Source organism: Fringilla coelebs, assembly GCF_963513975.1.
Source record: "Fringilla coelebs genome assembly, chromosome: 1".
NCBI classification, from domain to species: domain Eukaryota; kingdom Metazoa; phylum Chordata; class Aves; order Passeriformes; family Fringillidae; genus Fringilla; species Fringilla coelebs.
Window position 1 is genome coordinate 150939319 of NC_140028.1, and position 19489 is coordinate 150958807.

At 44.1% G+C, this 19489-nt stretch overlaps 1 protein-coding gene across 18 annotated transcripts in view; it reads right to left on the reverse strand.

Moving 5' to 3' along the window:
* OBSCN (obscurin, cytoskeletal calmodulin and titin-interacting RhoGEF) overlaps positions 1-19489 on the reverse strand; it is a 186307-nt gene that overhangs the window by 131376 nt on the left and 35442 nt on the right. For 17 of the 18 annotated variants that reach the window (XM_084214521.1, XM_084214515.1, XM_084214514.1 and 14 more), the window contains exons 12-26: positions 15108-15383; positions 13728-14003; positions 12358-12633; positions 11201-11476; positions 9464-9739; positions 8687-8953; positions 7829-8098; positions 7266-7529; positions 5687-5953; positions 5259-5371; positions 4145-4298; positions 2662-2823; positions 1835-1939; positions 906-1172; positions 48-317 (exon numbers count right to left, since the gene is read on the reverse strand). In XM_084214521.1, the coding sequence (XP_084070647.1) occupies positions 48-317; positions 906-1172; positions 1835-1939; positions 2662-2823; positions 4145-4298; positions 5259-5371; positions 5687-5953; positions 7266-7529; positions 7829-8098; positions 8687-8953; positions 9464-9739; positions 11201-11476; positions 12358-12633; positions 13728-14003; positions 15108-15383 (3519 nt within the window). The remainder of the gene's footprint in view (positions 1-47; positions 318-905; positions 1173-1834; positions 1940-2661; positions 2824-4144; positions 4299-5258; positions 5372-5686; positions 5954-7265; positions 7530-7828; positions 8099-8686; positions 8954-9463; positions 9740-11200; positions 11477-12357; positions 12634-13727; positions 14004-15107; positions 15384-19489) is intronic. The other variant, XM_084214522.1, reaches the window with a different exon arrangement.

Sequence of the window (19489 nt, forward strand, 5' to 3'; positions counted from 1 at the left end):
AAGATCTTGGTTCTGATTCACATAATATATATTAAAAATGACATTACCTCTGACGAGCAGGTTTGCTGTGGATTTGGATTTGCCAATGGAGAACTGGATGGTGCCTGTCATATCAACACTTGTTTTTATTATTGTCAGCCTGTGGATGGTGCCTTCCTGCTGCATGATGATGTTTCTGCCAGCCTGCAAGGCTGCTCCCTTCAGGAACCACTTGGCAGGTTTCACAGATGGAATGGATGTCTCACATTCAAAATTGGCTTCTTCAGGCTCAGTCACGTCCTCATCACACAATTCTTTTACAATATTAATGGCTTGCTCTGAGTGGAACAAGAGAGCAGGGATGTAGGAGCCAAGAAAGCTTTTCCATTATCAGCCTGAACACTCAAGACATCTTTTCTGCACTTATGAACTCAAAATGCATTAAAAGATCTTTTGTTCCATATGAAAGCAAACACATATTGCTGGTCACAGGCCAGAATGTGAATCTGTATCTCTTGATTCCTAGTCCTAATTCTAAGTCACCTTCCTATCCTGATATCAAGTGCTATAAAATGCAAAAAAAGGTTCATTGGAATGCAGTGTTGATAAAAGGACCTGCAGCATTCATCTGAAAAGCAGACTTTACCCAATACATCTGATAAATGTCTCTGGAATGGGAATTCCCTCATTTTCCTTAGGAGAATATGCCAGATATTAATTTTTCAGCATGTTCCTCTGTGTAAAAGGATTGAACACCAATGGACTTCAAAATAAATAGCATAAAATAAAAATCATTTTTAAGCAGTATTGTGTTTCCAAAATAAACAACGAGTTAGCCAGACCCATCCTTTCCAAAGCAAACAACAAGTGAGTCAGCCCATCCTCCTCCCAGTGCATTGTAGGGGTGAAAAAAAGAGGTTTTCTACCTTCAACAAAGAAATTAGCACTGGTTTTGTCATCAAAGGCATCGCAGGTGTACGTGTCCTCATCCTCGTAGTCAGCGTCGTTGATGACGAGTTTCCGATAGACGCCCTCGCTCACGATCTCGTATTTCACACCAGGGTGAATTTCCACGTCCTTTTTGAACCACCTGACCTTGGCATTGGCTCGGGACACCTGGCACTCCAGGACCCCCCGGTGCTTCCACAGGGCGATCTTGTCCCGCAAGGGCTTCACGATTTTCACGGGCAGCTCTAGGAGGGAAGGAACGTGGAGCAATCAGTGTGGCCATAAAAACTCATCAGCAATGTTTCGTTTACGTCCAGTAATTTGGATGGTGACAGGGAATCCCCGCTATGCTGAGCACTCAATTAGCAACTTTAATTAATTAGAGTTAATTAAAGGGAAACTTTTGCTCTGTGTTTTACCGCTGGAGTGACTGAACTGCAGAAGTAACAGGTGGTTTTTCCTCAACACCTCACAGCATTGCTATGGCAAAACCAGGGACTGATCTCCAGTTTCTTGAGTTCCTCAGCAGTGTGTCAATTCAAACATCTTCCTTTTCTCTCCTTCTATCACATTGTTTTAGTTAAACACACCAAAAATGGTAGTTTTTGTTATAACATACACCAGAAAGTGAAAATGCAAGAAAAAGTCAAGCTACAGCTTTTTGTCCCTCAAATCTCTAACACAACTTTACAAGTTTAAAGGTGCAAATCCAACCTCCTGAGACATTTTAACTGGAATTAAGCCGAAATAAACTCCCAGCTGATATTTACCAGGCAGCAAAGTAGGCAGGTTTTCTTTCTCTGAACACTGTAGGACTTTTTTTAACCTTCACATGCAAAGTGAGGGAAGTGAATTGGTTTGTAATGTGAGAGAGCAGAAGCAGTGCTGGCACGAACAGCAGAATTACCTTTTACAGTCAGCTGAGCACGAGATTCTGCCTTTTCTGCTACGAATTTGATCTCAGCCGCATCCTCGACCTGGACGCGTGTGTACGTCAGGGAATACGTCTTTCCTGGGAACAGACACACAAACACAGCTCAGATATCCCACAGCAAAACCCTATTTCCTAGTCTCCCATCCTAGCCGCTCCTCCAACCCACCCCCCATTGTGTGGTGGTTCTGGTGTGGGTTTCCCTGGGTCTGGACTGAAGGCACTTGAGACAGCAGTTCATGCTCACAACTCAGGTGTTTATTATTTCTGATCATTAAACAGTCTCACTGCTGGGAGTTCAGCAGCTTTTCATTAGAAGGCACAAAATGCCCAACAATCTCTTGTTCCAAGGCCTTTTAAGACTGAACTGTCCAATTAAGAACTGACACCTGGATTATTTTCCCTTTTAACCCAATAACTGATCCCACAGAGCCCCAGTGCAGACTCTTCTGCCCAATTACAAAATGCCACCCAAACCCATGGAGAAGGAGGAGGAAGAAGCATGAGGAAGAAACCCAGGATGACACCCTGTGCCCTCCATCCTGCTGCTATCCACAGCACACTAAAAACCCCAAACCCTCAATTTCTCACCCAGTGACACACCCACACTGCTCTCTGTAATCTATTGCACACTTTTGTGGCTTCCAGTCTATCTTGAAGTCTGGGAAACTTTCTCCATGAGTGAGGGTCAGAGTCAGTGCTGCCCTGGGGGTCAGGGCACCCCAGAGGAGACACAGAAATATTCCCAGTGCTCTGGGTCTCCACACCATTCCAGACCAAAATCCCCTTTTTTTTCCTCCTACCATCCTGCCGCATTTTGATGTTGTCAGAAGTCTTCAGCTTGTTGTCATTTTTGTACCACTGGGTTTCCACCTCGTCGTGTGAGATCTCACAGGTGAAAGATGCACTCTCGTATTCATTCACTTCCACATCTTCCAGTGGTTTTACAATCTTGACATCTCGGGCTGTGAAATCATTAAGGCAAATATTTATTTGGGGGTTTCTCCATAAGTGAGTATGGTGTGTTTACTTTCTGCATAATTACATGGAAAAAATGGTATTATGTTCTATTCTAGACCAGCCTCTCTTCCTGGGTAGTTTCTCTCTTCAACACAGTGAAGAGTCTGTGTTGCGAGACACGTTTTTTATGGCTGAAGCTTATTGTAAGAGGATTTTATGGATGCTGGAACTCATGCAGGTATTAATGAAAGAAATATACGTATCAATGAAAGCAAATTCACCCAGAAAAACTAAACACACGTCTACAGTCCTAGGTCATTATAAACTTGCCTCATTCATGCTTCTCTGCATGCTCTCCTCTGTTTTACATAGGAGATATCTTTTTTCCCTGAACTGAGTACAATCCTCTTTAACTCTGCACCTTGGCACTCCTTTTGTCAGAACTGATCTATTTATCTGTGCTACTGCAGCCCTTTCTCTTTGAAAGAGAAGGCCTTGATACACCTTGGATCAGCCTCAGGAGCAGAGCTGAAATGCAAGCAACAACCCATCCCAGCCCCAAAACCAGGGAGAAAAGGGGGAGTCCATGGGGCAGATGTTCATGAAGGCACTGCAGAACCCAAGTGGCCACATGAGGACAGCATCTAGTAAGCAATGAGAAAGATGCTCTGTCTTTCACTAAGAAAGAGCTGATCTGTTTTTCAGATGCCCCTTTAGAAAGTAGCATCTGCCGGGGCACAGCAGAGCTGTCTGTAGAGCAACTTGCCTTTATCTCAGGGCTTATCTCAGGTGCTTCAGAGCCTGGTGACAAAACACACCTGGTGCTTCATCAGTTGCTCAGTGCAACACTCAGGTGGAAAAACTGCCTCGAGCAGAAAGGAGAGGTGCAGGCAGAAATAACCACCCTCTCCTTAGCATTTACAACCTAAAAATGAGGGCACTTCTTGAGCTCATACCCAAGGCTTGTCCAGTCCCTGTCCAGGCAAAGTCCCCTGTGACAATGGTGCCACCAAATCACATTAGCACCAGCCACTGAACCCCTGCTTCAGGCCAAGCTGTCCAGTATTTCCTGATGTGCCAATCCAGAAACACCATTCAGATTCCAGAGAATAGAAATCACTTATGAGAAATGGAAAACTGAGTTAGGACCTCTTCCAAAAATACTGCAAAGATAGAGCAAGCACAGGACAGCTTTGCCAGCATTTTTCACCAGGAAGAGAAACTTAACCAAAATGAGCAATTGTGAAAAACACTCCACGAAGAATTTCTTGCTGTGTGGCCAAAAATACTGCAGTAAATGTATTTTCCTACTTCAGCCAAACATACCATGAACCTTTAGAGTAGCTGATGTCTTGTCTTCAGCTGCTTGACATGTATAGGTTCCCTGGTCTTCATATTCACACTTGTGAATAATGAGGCTTCTCTTATTTCCTTGGGAGATAATCCCAATGTTTTTACTTTGCCGGATCTCCTTCCCATCCTAGAAGGGGAAAAGATCAAAGCAGATCAACCTCAACTCCTGTGGATCTGCAGTGAGTAAAACAGACATTCAGGTCTGTGTTTATTTCATCCTTCTTGTTGGACTAAATGAAAAACTGTTTAAAGGAACATGTGTTGAATATTCATCACAGGGTAAAGATTTCAGGAAGTTGGGATAGCTGAAGAACACACAGAAATTTTGGATGATCTCCAACGCCTTTTTTGAAGGCTTAAAACACCATGCAGGGTTGGCAGTGAGTCCCTTCAGACATAAATGGTTTTAAACTAAAAGAGGGTTAAATTTAGACTGGAAAAAAGGAAGAAGCTTTTCACAGTGAGGGTGGCCAAACACTGGCACAGGTAGGCCAGAGAGGTGGTGGATGCCCCATCCCTGGAAACATTCAGGAGCAGGTTGAACAGGGCTAATCTGGTTGCAGATGTCCCTGCTCATGGCAGGAGGTTGGAAATGAGATGACCCTTCCAGCCCAAATTCCACCTTGAAGAACTGCTGCTACCCCAAATCAAGGGAAGTATCAGCTGAGCCCCAAGGGAAGTACATGAAATGCCAGAGCTGACCCCCAAAATGACTCTGTAGGGAAAAGGAACTGGACTGTCACTGACAAAGGAAACTGAGGCTTCCCTTTATATCCCATTTCCCAAACAGGCTGTAAATCCTGGGTGAATACTGCTTAGTGTGGAGTGAAGCACAAGACTGCAAATCTGTTACAGCAGTGCTCACATTCTGTGCAAGAATAGAAAAGTTTAACTTTCAATCCACATTATAAATAAAAACCTGAGAGTGACAAATTGGGAGGGTAAATGAACATAAGGACAAGACAGCTATGCTAAGAGCTTTACTGCAAAGGCTCAGGCTTATATTCCCTGGAAGTAGAATTAAAGGCTCCCATTCCCTTCCAGAGAAGTGAGAAATTAAAATATCACAATCCATTAAGTGCTGTACCTTGAACCACTTCACATTGGCATTGGGTTTGGACAGCTCACACTCGAACGTGGCCTTGAGCTTCTGAGTTACACTGACATCTGCCAAAGGTTTGCTGATCCTCACAGGCAGTTCTGGGAAAGAAAGAGAAAGTCCAGTGAATGGGGAATGGAGTCAGACAAGCACTGATGGGTAGGCAGAGCTTGGCTTTTGTGATAATTAAAATTAGTATTGGTTTGGGCACTTTATCATTCCCTCCCACTTTGTCATCATTCTGGTGGACAGTGATGCCACAATGACCCAGTTGGCATCAGAAAGAAACATTACTGTGCTTTACATCCCTTGCAGTGACCAGGAAAATTTGTTGCCCTCTTAAGTTTGCTCTGCAGGTCAGGAGGAGACAGTTTCACCCACCCCAAGCAGGGCTGGAGCCTCCTGTGCCCGTGTACCTTTCACAGTGAGCCTCCCTGATGAGTTAATGCCCTCTGCTTTGAAGGAGATGAGTCCTGCATCTTCCAGAGCCACTGAGGAGAGAGTCAGGGAGTGTTTCTTGCCCAGGACACCGAAGCTGACGTTGGGTGCGGGTTTCAGACGAACACCATCCTTCTGCCAGGTCCCCTCCACGTCCTCGTGGGACACCTCCACCTCGAAGGTGACAGTCCCTTTCTCTGCCACCTCCAGGGGCTGGAGGCCTTTCACCAGCTTGATCTGCCTCACTGGAAAACAACATGGAGAAGTTGGAGATCTCACACCTGTGAAACAGCCTGAGGAATTCCAAAATGGATTATTTCCCCATTGCTCATGCCCCTGCCAAGTAGTTGGTATTTGCCAATTAAACAATCACTTTTACAGGAAATAAAACCTGTCCATGACCACAATGCTAACAGAGCTGCTATTTTTTAAATGGATCTTCTCATGAGACAAACAGGTCCACCAAAAATGGCAGAAAACACCACTGGCTCCTTTACTGTTGAGGTCTATCAGATTTTAGTAAAAGAAAGACATGGCAATACTGTGCAGTCCTTCAATTAGGATAAAACAAGGATGGGAGGAAAAAGCTATAGTAAAAGGAAAATAAAATCCATGCCTGGTGCAAAAAGTGCTGACACCTCACAGGTTGGTGGCCAAAGCATCCATGGTTTGGATAGATATCTATTCCAGTGACAAGACATCCATGCCCTGTCATCCAGTAAAATGGATTTAGCGTTTAAACTCGTATCACTGCTAAAAGTTGCCAATTAAAAAACCCCAAAACCAAAATGAAGCCTCCAAGACCTCTCCAGACAACCTATTCAGTGATCTGACCATAAAAAAGCTTTTTTAGAATATAACCTAGATCTTTCTCACCGCACCTGAAGTCAATTATTTCCTGGCATCACGGAGTTTGTTCCCTTCCACTTTGTAAGACATCAAACACCCAAAAGACTGTTTTCAATTCCTTCCTCACCTATCATTTAGAATCAGCCCAGAACCAGTTGGTGGCAAGGACTTTACGGAGAAAATTAAACAGTCCTTGAGTACTTAAATCCTGTTTTCAACTATCCCGTGACAATTATTACAAAAAAAAAGCAGGAAAGAGACAGAAGTACAGGGCTATGGATGAGGCACCATTCATTTACCCAGGAGTGAAACACCCTCAGAGAGAAGATTTGCTTTTGTAGTTTTTTAGACCTTGACTGACTATAAAGAGACATTCTGAACGAGGTGGTTTGCAGAGAAAAATCAGGGCAACGGATGGCTGAAGAGGGATTTTTGGTAAAAAAATCATTCCAAGGAAAAAACACAGAGCATATCAGGGAGTGAGAAAGAGAAGAAAGAGAAGACTCTTTCAAGCAGCTAAAAGGTCAAAGCTGGTGGGTTGAGATGGAGGCAAGAGGAACCAGTCAGACATTCTCTGCTCATGGCTTAACTTTCACCTCCTCTTGGTCATTTGGCTTTGTCCCTGTGTCCCCATGACAACGCAGAGAGCAGAATCCACCTCCAAACCCTGCCTGTGGTATTTATAGAGCTGAGGGTCACTGAACTCACTTTCCACATTGATCTTGGCCTGGGTCTTGTCATCAGGGCTCTCGCAGCAGTAGAAGCCTCGGTCAGCGAAGGAGATGTCCTTGACCACCAAGGTGTGCTTTGTTCCCTCGGCTTTGATCTCTATTTTGTCACTGGGCTTCAGCACAATGCTGTTCCTCATCCACTTCACCTCTGCAGGCTTGGTCAGCTCTACCTCCAAGGTCACTGTCTCCCTCTCTTCAACTGTTTTGGGCTCCAGCTTCTTCTTGAAGGAGATTGAGGCCTCTGCAAGAGAGGAAATATTAGTAGGAATGCAGAAGATCCAGAAAACAGGCTTTGAAAGAAAATTAAACTGGTGGCTCATGTACCTCCAAACCCAAAGCATTCTGGGCACCCCTAGTCAATGATGCTAAAGCAGAAATTCCCTGCTGCCAACATAATTAATTAGAGGGAAAGCCACATAAAACAACATCATCATAGAATGGCTTGAGTTGGAAAGGACCTTTAAGACCATTTAACTCCAAGTCCCTGCCGTGGGTAAGGTGACATTTCCAGCCTGTCAAAGGGGCACTGCCACCTCTTACCTCTGACTCTGAGGTTGGCTGTGCTTTCCACACCCTCAGCATTGGCAGTGATTTCAGCTGCATCTTCCAGTGTCAGGTCAGTGATGGTGAGGCTGTGGTTGGTGTCCTTCTGAGAGATCACGTATTTCTTGCTGGCTTCAATCTTGGCACCATTCCTGAGCCAGGTGACCACGGCATCACTGGGGGAGACCGTGCACTTGAACACGGCCTCTTTTCCTTCCTCAGTCACCACGCTGTTGAGACTTGTGATGAATTTCACCACTCTGGGAGCTGATGGATAGAGGTAAAACATTCAGGGGCACGCCCTTGAAATATGGCATGAGCACCTCCCAACAGCCAAAAGCTTCCACGCCTTTCTTGGAAGCAGCAATTTGAGTACAGCATAACACTGCGCTCAAATACACACAGGAAACTCATTAAATACAGTAATAAATACTCGGTAAATACAGCAATAATTACTCAGTAAAGACAGCAATAAATACTCAGTGTACAGTAATAAATACTTAGTAAATACAGTAAGTGATCACAAAAGTGGATCATCGTATTTCCCATGTCTGAGTAAATTTTTTGTACAAAGAGAAACAAAAAAAAAGGGGAAATAAAATCCCATCTTTTGTTTGGGAAAATGAATTCCAGCTTCAAATGCAATATGAAGCTCAATATTAAGAGACCTGAGCCAGGTCTCATGATCATGTCTTTCACAAATAGAGGTTCTATTGACACTGAGAGGGGAGTTCTGTATTTTGTTCTCAACGCAGGAGTCACCCCAGACACATGCACAAATTCAGCTTTGCAGGGCTCTAACAGCTGAGGACAAAACCCAGGCACCCCTCCACACTGTCACCATCAGGGACATACGTTTGGGGACGATGGTGATGCTGCTCTTGTCATCCCTGGACTGGCAGGAATATTCCCCCTCATCCTCAGCCCGGATCCCCGTTATGGTCAGGGTCCGTTTGATTCCCTCCTCGCGGATCTGGAAACGCTTGCTGGCCTTGATCTCCACACCATTCCTGCTCCACGTCACCTTCCCCTTGGCGTGGCTCAGCTCACAGCTCAGGGTCACGCTGCCACCAAGCTCAGCTTTCACAGGCTCCAGCTTCTTGGCAAACTTCACCGGGATTTCTGGGATCCAGGAGAAGGGGAAAGCGTGGCGGGGGAAAAGAGAAGAAACCTGTTCTAAGAAACTGGTTCTGCCCAACTGTGGGAATAAATAAATATGTAAATATAGTGGCCCTAAGTATTTGGGAAGACAAAATCTAACCAGAAATGTGGAAATTCAGGCAGATTCCTTTGACGTGGTATTTTCAGATCCCTCTCATTCTATAGGAGGATACAGAAACGGGAGGGGAGCAAACACCAGAAGTACCCATCATAGGCTTCCAAACTGGCCAGCAAAAGACAAAAACTGGACCTTTTTTTTACTTTTTTTGACCTTTTTTTTAAATTTTTTTTCCCTTTTTTTTACTTTCTTTTGGAAACTGAACAACTTTGCTGGTCCATGGTGGGGCATCCAGACAAGGTGCAACAAGCCTTGAGGTTGGAACAGTTTACAGAAGAGTTTGGATTCCACCTCCATCCCACCATGTGGGAAGTGCAGCTGTTGGGCTGGGCCATGACCTGGGCACTGCTCACCTTTCACCTGGACTCTGAATTCCTGTTTGTCATCCTTTGTCTGGCAGGTGTAGAGGGCAGAGTCTGTGCTCTCAGCTGCGTTCACTGTCAGCATCCTGGATGCCCCCTCGCTTTTGATCACACATTTCTTGCTTGCCTTGATTTCTGTGCCATCCTTGAACCACCTCACTGCAGCTGTTTCGGGTGTGACTGAGGTTGTCAGCGTGATGCTTTCGTGTTCTTGAACAATGAGAGGCTCTTTCTGGACAACTTTCTTTTCAAATTTAGCCTCTGGTTCTAGAAAAGATAATAAACCAGGAAAATTAACAACTTTATGCTCAAATCCTTGAGCAGTTTTAAAAAAAAGCAGTTTAAAAAAAGGCATAAAACAAAGCAGTTTTATATTGCTCTCTTCAAGACTCACACCACCAGCTCATCCATAACCTGTAATAATGCAGGGAATATGGTTCAATATTTGTGGCTGGTATAATCTTTTCCTGAGCAAGAAAGAAAATGATCTCTCAGGCAACCCAGAGCTTTAGTTTAGAAAACAAGCAGAGGAAAGAAAATGCAAATATTTATCTTTTTTCTGCTGCCCATAAAAGCTTGTTTGTTAGAAGTAAAATTACCTATATAATTCTTTCCCTTCCCCTTTTTAGGATCTTAGATACAATTAAGAAGGGACATTAACAGGCTGAATTTATGGCCTGTTTTCTATTTGCTCCACTAGCAGGAGGGCTGGAACTCAACCTTTAAGGTTCCTTCCAACCCAAACCATTCTGTGATTCCAGTCCTTTCTTCCTGGTCTCCTTTCTATCTTGTATACTGGTTTCTCTGGGTCTGGATTGAAGGCAGTCCAGACGATAGTTCATGTTTGGACTCAAGTGTTTATTATTTCTGATCAGTGAAACAGTCTCACTGCTGGGAGTTCAGCAGCTTTTCATTAGAAGGCACAAAATGCCCAACAATCTCTTGTTCCAAGGCCTTTTAAGACTGAACTGTCCAATTAAGAACTGACACCTGGATTATTTTCCCTTTTAACCCAATAACTGATCCCACAGAGCCCCAGTGCAGACTCTTCTGCCCAATTACAAAATGCCACCCAAACCCATGGAGAAGGAGGAAGAAGAAGGTAAAGAAGAGCAACCTGCTCCAGCCTCAAACCTCCATCTTGCCTCATATTTATTTCTATATTCTAAAATCCCAAACTCTTAAGTTTTCCACCCTGGGATATTACACACTTCTAACCAACTCCACACCCACAATCCCAGTACTATCAATCAATTTTGGAAGCCTGTTAATGACCTCAGGTCAAATGCAATGTTCTCTTGTGGGTCTGTGCCTTTAAGCACAGAATGTTTAATATTCCCAGCATCCAGGATTCCAATATCTGTACAGCCTTTTTTGCCACAAAACCAGGCTTTTTTGGGGTACACACAAGCAGCAGACCAGGTTTTCTGAGTCACTTTTTCCCATAGCTCCATTGCCCCTCTGCAAACTTCCCACGTCTACTTCCAACTCCCCACCACTGAAAGAGGTTGGGTGTGTGAAAGAGACAAGTAAAAAGCTAGGTAGCACTTCCAGACCCTGAAAAAAGTCCAAATTTCCCACCTCTACACTGCTAGATTAAGAATTAATGTGCCATGTAGCTCAGTGATGTTTCTCCAGGTGAGGCAGTGGCCGCACCAAGGCTGCTGTGTCAGGAATATCCTCTAAGCCACAGGGACTGGTTCTTCCCAGCACAAAGTGAGCACTCACCAGTTGGTTCCAGTTTGAAGGTCATCTTCTGGCCTGCAGCCTCGCAGATGTATTCCCCTGCATCCTTCTTCTCCAGCTGCTCCACCACCAGGCGCCGGGATTTGCCCACGGTCTCTATTTTGAATTTCCGAGAGGACACGAGCAGTTTTCCATCCTTGTACCACTTCACTTCTGTTGTGTCCTGTGCTACCTCGCACATGAGGGTGGCACTTTCTGTCAGGACAGCCTTCACCTCCTTCTGGACCTTTTCCTGGTTTATAAATGCAGGTTTGGGCTCTAAGCACAGAAAAGGAAGAAAATAATTGTTGAAGGGTTAGAATGAGTATAACCTTACAGATTTCTGTGGAGAGGTATGGAAAATACTTAGGTTGCCACTTGCCAAAACCAATTGCCATCACTGAGCAGTGTATACCCTTCTGTGGGATGGAATTGCCACTTGGAAAATTGGGAAAAAAGAGCCTAGGAACAGAAAGGACCATGAGGAGCCTTCCCATCAACCCTACAGTGGCAAATCACTAGGTAAAAATATATTTTATTCAAACTTTCCCAAAGAACATCTGTCCTGCATATCATTATAAACTCCCAAATTCCATTTACTTAAGATCTCAGACACAATAAAGCAATTTCTTGGAATATTTCACAGCAAAGGAGCATTTAGCACCTGGCAGGAATAGTAAGACATCTCAAAAAACCTGAGATCTCAATAACACAACAGCCAAAGCAAAAAAATGCGCTGTTTACAATCTGCTGCTGATACTGCAAATGACAAAACATATTCCAGCCTCTAAGTCATCCAAAATGGGATTGCAAGACTAACAAGGAAGGGATTCTGTACTGGCTCTTTGCTTTCAAGAAGCTCAATGTACAAGAATCTTCCTTTGGGATCACAGGAACGGAAGGGATCTCAACATTAATTATTTCTGTTATATTTATAACTACTATTAAACTTGCTAAGAATGAGACAGAGCTTGTACCATGCTCAAGCCAAATATTCCCATTTGCACAAATCCAGGCAACCAAGCACAGAAAATCAGGTGAACCCTGCAGGCTGCAACAAAACCCAGACTATTGCAACTGAGTCATGATGGAGTAGTTATTTCAATTATTGCTGCAATAAAATGGCCTCTACTGAATTCTCACAAATAATTTTCTCCTACCTGTGACATTGATCCTGAAGGTGAGTTTTTGGCCTGCAGCCTCACAGGTGTACTCCCCTGCATCTTTCTTCTCCACCTGACCCACCACCAGCCGACGCGATTTGCCCTCCGACTCCACCTTGAACTTCTTGCTGGAGGTGATGAGTTTCCCATCCTTGTACCACTTCACCTCTGTTTTCTCCTGGGCCACCTCGCAGCTCAGAGTGGCATTTTCTGACAGGGCAGCCTTCACCTCTTTCTGCACCTTCTCCTTGTTTGTAAACACAACTTCTGGCTCTGGAAAGAGAGAGAAATCCAGACTTTCTCTAAAATATGATTTTGCTCGATGTCCTTATTGTGTCTTACAGGTAACACTGGAAAAAAATCTCTCTGACGTGATAGTCTACATCTAAGTCTATCAGAAGAATATGCAAAGGACCTTTTTGGTGGTTTTTTGCCTGTTTTGCATTTTTTGACAGCAGTAATCTCTCTATGGTTCATAAGAACATTGACTGGCAGGTCCCAGTCAAGGCAAGACACGTTTCGGTTGAATTAATTGGAAACTATCAAATTTTCAGAGGAAGGAGCTGTTCTGTGCTGCATTATAGTCCCATAAAATTTATTTATTTGATTCTCAGCAGCTGCTTCTGCTTTTTCTTAGATAATTTTGTGAAGTGAGAAAGGTGCTAGACCAGCAATGACACATCCAGGACCCTGTTATTTTTTCTCAGTGCAACCTTGAGAAAAGCTCAGCTCATCCAAATGGTGAAATCCCCTTGCTCTCCAGAAGACACATCAGTCACATCACTTGCAATTGGATTGGGAAGCTGTGAGGGATCTGGGAAGCTGAATCCATTCTACCTCTCTACAGCCCCAGTAGGGAAATGCAGCTGGAATGAGTCTCCATGACACCTTCTTTCCTTACTTGCCATTTTCTTGACACCTTAAAGACCTTAATACATATCAAGCCCTACTTCCATGACTCCCTTCAGGCTGAAATGAGCACTTCCAAGGGAAATAAATGGAGTGTGGACATTGGACAGACTCTTCACCATGACCCTGCACTGAGAACGAGCTGTGGTGCAGATCTGTTCTTGTTGCACCAAGACAGAAGGAAGGAGATGCACAATCAGTACCTTCTTTATTACAGCCTTTTTCATCAAGTGGTGTGTAGCTTCCTAAATTTTCCAGGGATTCAGCTCCCTGTTTTAAGGATTTTAAATGTTTAACAAAGAATATATGAACAAAACTTGTATTTGTACCCATCCTAGGCCATGCCACTGATGTACTCCAAAAATTTGAAGCGTAACACGAAGAAGACTTATAAAATAACGTTAATTTTTCTAAAGATTCTAGAAATAAGACTGATGAGCCAAAGAATCTTCTCCTACCTGTGACATGGATCCTGAAGGTGAGTTTTTGGCCTGCAGCCTCACAGGTGTACTCCCCTGCATCTTTCTTCTCCACCTGACCCACCACCAGGCGACGCGATTTGCCCTCTGACTCCACCTTAAACTTCTTGCTGGAGGTGATGAGTTTCCCATCCTTGTACCACTTCACCTCTGTTTTCTCCTGGGCCACCTCGCAGCTCAGAGTGGCATTTTCTGACAGTGCAGCCTTCACCTCTTTCTGCACCTTCTCCTTGTGGACAAAGGCATCTTCTGCCTCTGCAATTGAGGGTATACAAGGGCAGATTTTGAAAATTCACAGATCCCTTCCCAAATGCACACATCACCTTTTCAATTGTGGTGCTGAAATTAATTTCCCATTTACATTTCCCTGCTGCCAGCACCTAGTGCATTTTTAACGTCTGAATTACATCAAGTGCCAGTGAAGGAGACATTCTCTGGTAGACCAAGACGCAGCTTCAAAATTGCTTTAATTTCCACCACTATCTTTCTTCAAAATCTGAAGAAAATAACATATTCCTAAATCCAGCAGCACTAAGGTGGATGAGGTCTCTCAGAATTAGGTTTGCTGTAAGAGGACAAGCATTAAATTGTCCAACCAAGGCAAGAGTTGTAGTTACTTTGCCAACAAAACAAAGATAGTGTTGGGAAAACAAACTTTGTGAGCCTATTCTGTCTGTATCTTTATTTCCCTACTGTTCTCAAGATGTGAAAAAATTATTTTTTTCTAATGAATGAAAATTAGCCAGCCCCAATTGTATCTGCACCATGCCATGACCAAAAATAAATCTAATATACGAACTCTTCAATTTGCTTTAAATTCATCAGGATCTTACTGAAGGATGTCAAGATTAAAAGCTGTCTTGAATATCAAGGTGAAAAGAGCTGGTTTCCTCATTTCCTGAGAACAGTTCTGGCATTTCCATCCAGTTGACTGAGGCCATAATATCAAGGTTTCCCCTATAATAAACTATATTTCAGAAAGGAGCTTTCACAAGAGAATGCCTGTGCTCAGATTTGCCGTGCCCTTTGATTACTCCAGCAATTATTGCATTCTCACTTTGCTATCAGTGCATCTCCCCAAAATTCCCAGGGAAATTCCCCAGGGATCTTTACCCTGACCTGAGTTTGGGGCTACAGAAATCCACTGCATGCTCAGTTTCTGAAAGTCAAAGACAAATCTAACAGCATGAACACAATTTCATGAGTAAACCAACACCAGTTAAGTGCTGGCTCGGCCACTGCCTGTTGAGATGGAGCTTGACAAGCCATATAACCTTCCCCTCCTTCAATTTTTCAGGATGATAACAGGGTGTAACAGTTTTTCAGGGTGTAAATCAGGGATGCAGCACATCCTCTCACCTTTGACATCGATCCTGAAGGTGAGTTTTTGGCCTGCAGCCTCACAGGTGTACTCCCCTGCATCTTTCTTCTCCACCTGACCCACCACCAGGCGACGCGATTTGCCCTCCGACTCCACCTTGAACTTCTTGCTGGAGCTGATGAGTTTCCCATCCTTGTACCACTTCACCTCTGTTTTCTCCTGGGCCACCTCGCAGCTCAGAGTGGCATTTTCTGACAGGGCAGCCTTCACCTCTTTCTGCACCTTCTCCTTGTGGACAAAGGCATCTTCTGCCTCTGAAAGACGGAAAATATATAAGATATAAATATCTTTTGTCAAGAAGTTCTTACTTGCACAACGTGTGGATGCTCTGCAGGATCTTGGACTTGGCAGTGCTGGTTTCCCCATTGGGTATGATGATCTTAAAGGTCTTTTCCAACAGAAATAATTCAATATTAAACTCTTGTAAGTTACCCAGCTTACCAGTTCTATTTATCTTATAATATAAAGCAATGTACCCTCAAAATAGAGTCCATGTAATTGTCATCCCTCTCTGACTTGTCCTCATGAACAGCTCAACCACCCCATTTGTAAATTTCTTACAATTAATATAAAAATGAATGAATATAAATATAAAATTCTCTCTTGTGTCTAGATGATATTTCTACTCCCCACCTTTGGAACAAACCAAATACAGCACAATGGTGAATTGCCACCTCCAGTATCACATTATTCAGAGGATTTTACCCATTATTTTAGATCAAAACTGGGTGTTGCTCAGAAAATACCTTGTAACCCAATCCCAAAGACAGGGCAAAGACATGGTTCTCAACATGGAAAAGCACTTGATGAACATTACACAAAAAACTAGCATATAAAAATTGAACTATGTCACCATGATATTTTATGAAAAATCCCCTCACCAGGATTTTTTCTCCTGGGAAGCTGGGAAGCTTCAGCTTCTCTCTGTTTTGCTGCTTTGGAATGTGATTTGGAGAATTGTTTATCCTGGCATGTGAATTGTTTTCACTTAATGATCAATCCCAGTCCAGCTGTGTCAGACTCTCTGGTCAGCCACGGGTTTTTATTATTCATTCTTGTTTAGCCTTCTGATTTCTCCCTTCTCTTTCTTTAGTATAGTTTTAGTATATAATTTCTTTTAATGTAATGTATTATCATAAAATAAAATAAATCAGCCTTCTGAGAACATGGAGTCAAATTCTCATCTCTCACCTCGTCCTGGAGACCCACAACACCACAGAAGTGCAATTTTATTTCCTAAAAATTCTGTGAATTTCCAGCAAAATGGCCTTCTGACAGGAGGGTGCAGCCATGGGGATGTCGGACTCTACTCCCAGAGAACAAGAGACAGGATGAGAGGAAATGGCCTCAAGCTGGGCCAGGGTAGGCTCAGGTTGGACATCAGCAGGAATTCCTTCCTGAAAAGGGTGGTCAGGCACTGGAAGGAGCTGCCCAGGGAGTTTTGGAGTCCCCATCCCTGGAGATGTCCAAGGAACACCTGGACATGGCACTCAGCGCTCTGGGCTGGGGACAAGGCTGGGCACAGCTGGCACTCCATGGGCTGGGAGGGCTTTGCCAGCCTCAGTGACTCTGTGACCTGGGAGGCTCTGGGGGATGCTGAGCCACTTCCATCCCCTGGGCCACTGCCCCTTCCATCATCCCCTGGGCCACTGCCCCTTCCATCATCCCCTGGGCCACTGCCACTTCCATCATCCCCTGGGCCACTGCCACTGCCATCCCCTCTGCCACTGCCACTTCCATCCCCGTGCTACTGCCTCTTCCATCCCCTGGGCCACTGCCTCTTCCATCCCCTGGGCCACTGCCTTCTCCTCCCCAGCCACCCCTGCAGCCTCCTGGGGCCATCCTTGGCTCCTCCTGGGTGACTTTCTCCTGTCTCCATCACGTCTGTGCTCCAAGCAGGAGGGTGAGGAGAAGGGGTAAGCTCAGGTCAAGTTCCTCCACTGCTGACATTGGCACCACATGTGGTCCTGGGCCACATCACAGCCTTGCTATGAATATTGCACAGTCCACAGAAAGAGAGGAGTCCTGCAGGGAGCAACACAGAGCAGGAATCCAGCTCAGGGGCTCTGAATTTGAGCTCCTCTGTTTATATTGGCTGCAGAAGGGGTGTGAGGAGATGCTGTTGTCATTCAGAAGGCACATGGTCTGTGCTGGGTAATGCAAAGCTCTTCAAAGGGACATGTCAGCAGCATTTTGACATCTGAAAGGGCTCAAGCTTTGCACTCGAAACTGATTGCAAAAATATTAATATTTAAACTCCCGTCTACAACTCCTGGTGTGAATATGCAGAGTGTATTCAAAATTGGTTATAAAACAAGTCTGTGTTGATGAGGGCTGTATTTAAAATGCCAGGTTAGCAGAGCAGAAATATTCCAGACTCATCTCACTTGTCCTTTACATTCTTGATCTTTCATATAAACCATTTTTATACGGATAGGAAGTGTGACTTAAACTTTTAATCAACTTCCAAAGTGATTTACACCAGTTAATAATTTCTTTTAGAAGCTTATTTAAAATTTAAACAACTTTTCAGTGAAGATGACATTTCCAAACTTAAATTAAACTGGTTAGTGAAGATTCAGTGGAAATGAGGAAAAATATTTTCAGGACATGAAACTTTCATTGATTTATACCCTGAATCCTGAAATACTGATATTTCAGAATCAGCTCTTTTTCTGTGTGTGCAACTCAGTCCCAAGGTGTGCAGCAGCTGATTTTTATTTTTTATTTTATTAACCCAAAAACTACAGTGGCATCCCAAAACCCAACACTAACCATCTAACCTTCAACCTGTCCTTAAACAGGGAAGGCTTTGTGCTACCCACTGGAGCCCTGGAGTAGAGGAACCCTGGAAATCTTTCCAAGTGCAATGGCACCAGGATAAATTAAGACCCAGAAATCCTCTGCACTCTGGGATAAACCAGTAAGAGAAGGATTTGTGCAGCAGAAGAGCCAACCACTCTGAGTACGCATAATCCCTCCTGACTTTCACACTGGATCGTTTTCCAGCCAGGGCTGGAGTGGCACGTGGTGCTACAGCTGTCCCCATGAGCAATACAGCAACGGTAGCTAAGGCAGGCTGGTGGCACAGGGCAAGGGGTCACATTACCCTGTGCCACCATGGAAAGGGAGCTGGAAACCTTTCTGAGGCAGACTGCCTCCTCAGAGAGACAGGTTCATGTGCAAAACACTCAATTTCTGTTTTCTGACTGCACCTCTGCAGCAATGTATGCACCAGTGTCTGCAGCAAACAATTAATTTGGTTTATAAAAACTTTGCCTGGAGAAGCTGTGACTGCCCCTGGATCCCTGGCAGTGTTCCAGGCCAGGCTGGATGGGGTTTGGAACAGCCTGGATTGGTGGGAGGTGGGAGATTCCCACCCCAAGGCAGGGGGTGGGAACAAGGTGATCTTTAAGGTCCTTTCCCAACCCAAATTACTCTGTGTTTTTATGATGGTCTATCAATGTCCATATTGAATTTTCTCTGGAAGACACCTCTCAAATCTATATTAATTGTCCTTCCTTCCTTACCTATCCTCCACAGAAACTGGCAGCTCCCTCAGCCAAAGAATGAGCTACACAAAGAATGAAAAAGAGCCAAAATGCCTCAGCTCACAGCCTGGGTACCCCACACAGAGTGGGGTCAATAGATTCCCCACACAGCAGTTCCTCTACACAGCTGATAAAATACCAAACCTCTGTTTGGTACTATAAGGAAACAGAGGTGAAAATTGCTTCCCTGTTCTGATCACATCTGCATATGAGACAAGAATTTTAATGTTGAAAAAGAGGGATTTGGCTGTAAAGATGGTGGAGTGCTGTAAATATTAAAACACACAAATCCTTTCTTAACATCAAATACAGAAATGATCACAGAATGTAGCTGCTGTCCATGGCTGCCTGGAGCCTGAGATAAAATTCACTAAATATTTTGTAAAATATACTGAGGCCAAAGAAATCACAGAATCATTTAGGCTGGAAAAAACTTGGAAGATTATTGAATCCAACTGTTCCCCCAGCACTGCCAGGTGCCCAAGTGCCACATCCACACAGCTTTTAAACCCTTCCAGGGACGGGGACTCCACCACTTCCCTGGGCAGCCTGTTCCAATGCCTGACAACCTTTTTGGTTAAGAACTTTTTTTCCAATATCAAAACCAAACCTCTGGTGGAACCTGAGACCATTCACTCTTGTCCTAGCACTTGCAAAGACAGAGGAAGGAAAACAGTGATTTCCATGGAAGAATACCCATAACAGGAGGAGGAATACCAGTAGTGGTGATCAAACTGGAAGAGATTTTTTAACACAGTGCCTGCTATTGAGAAATATATCTGAATATATCGAGAAATCTTGTTCACTTC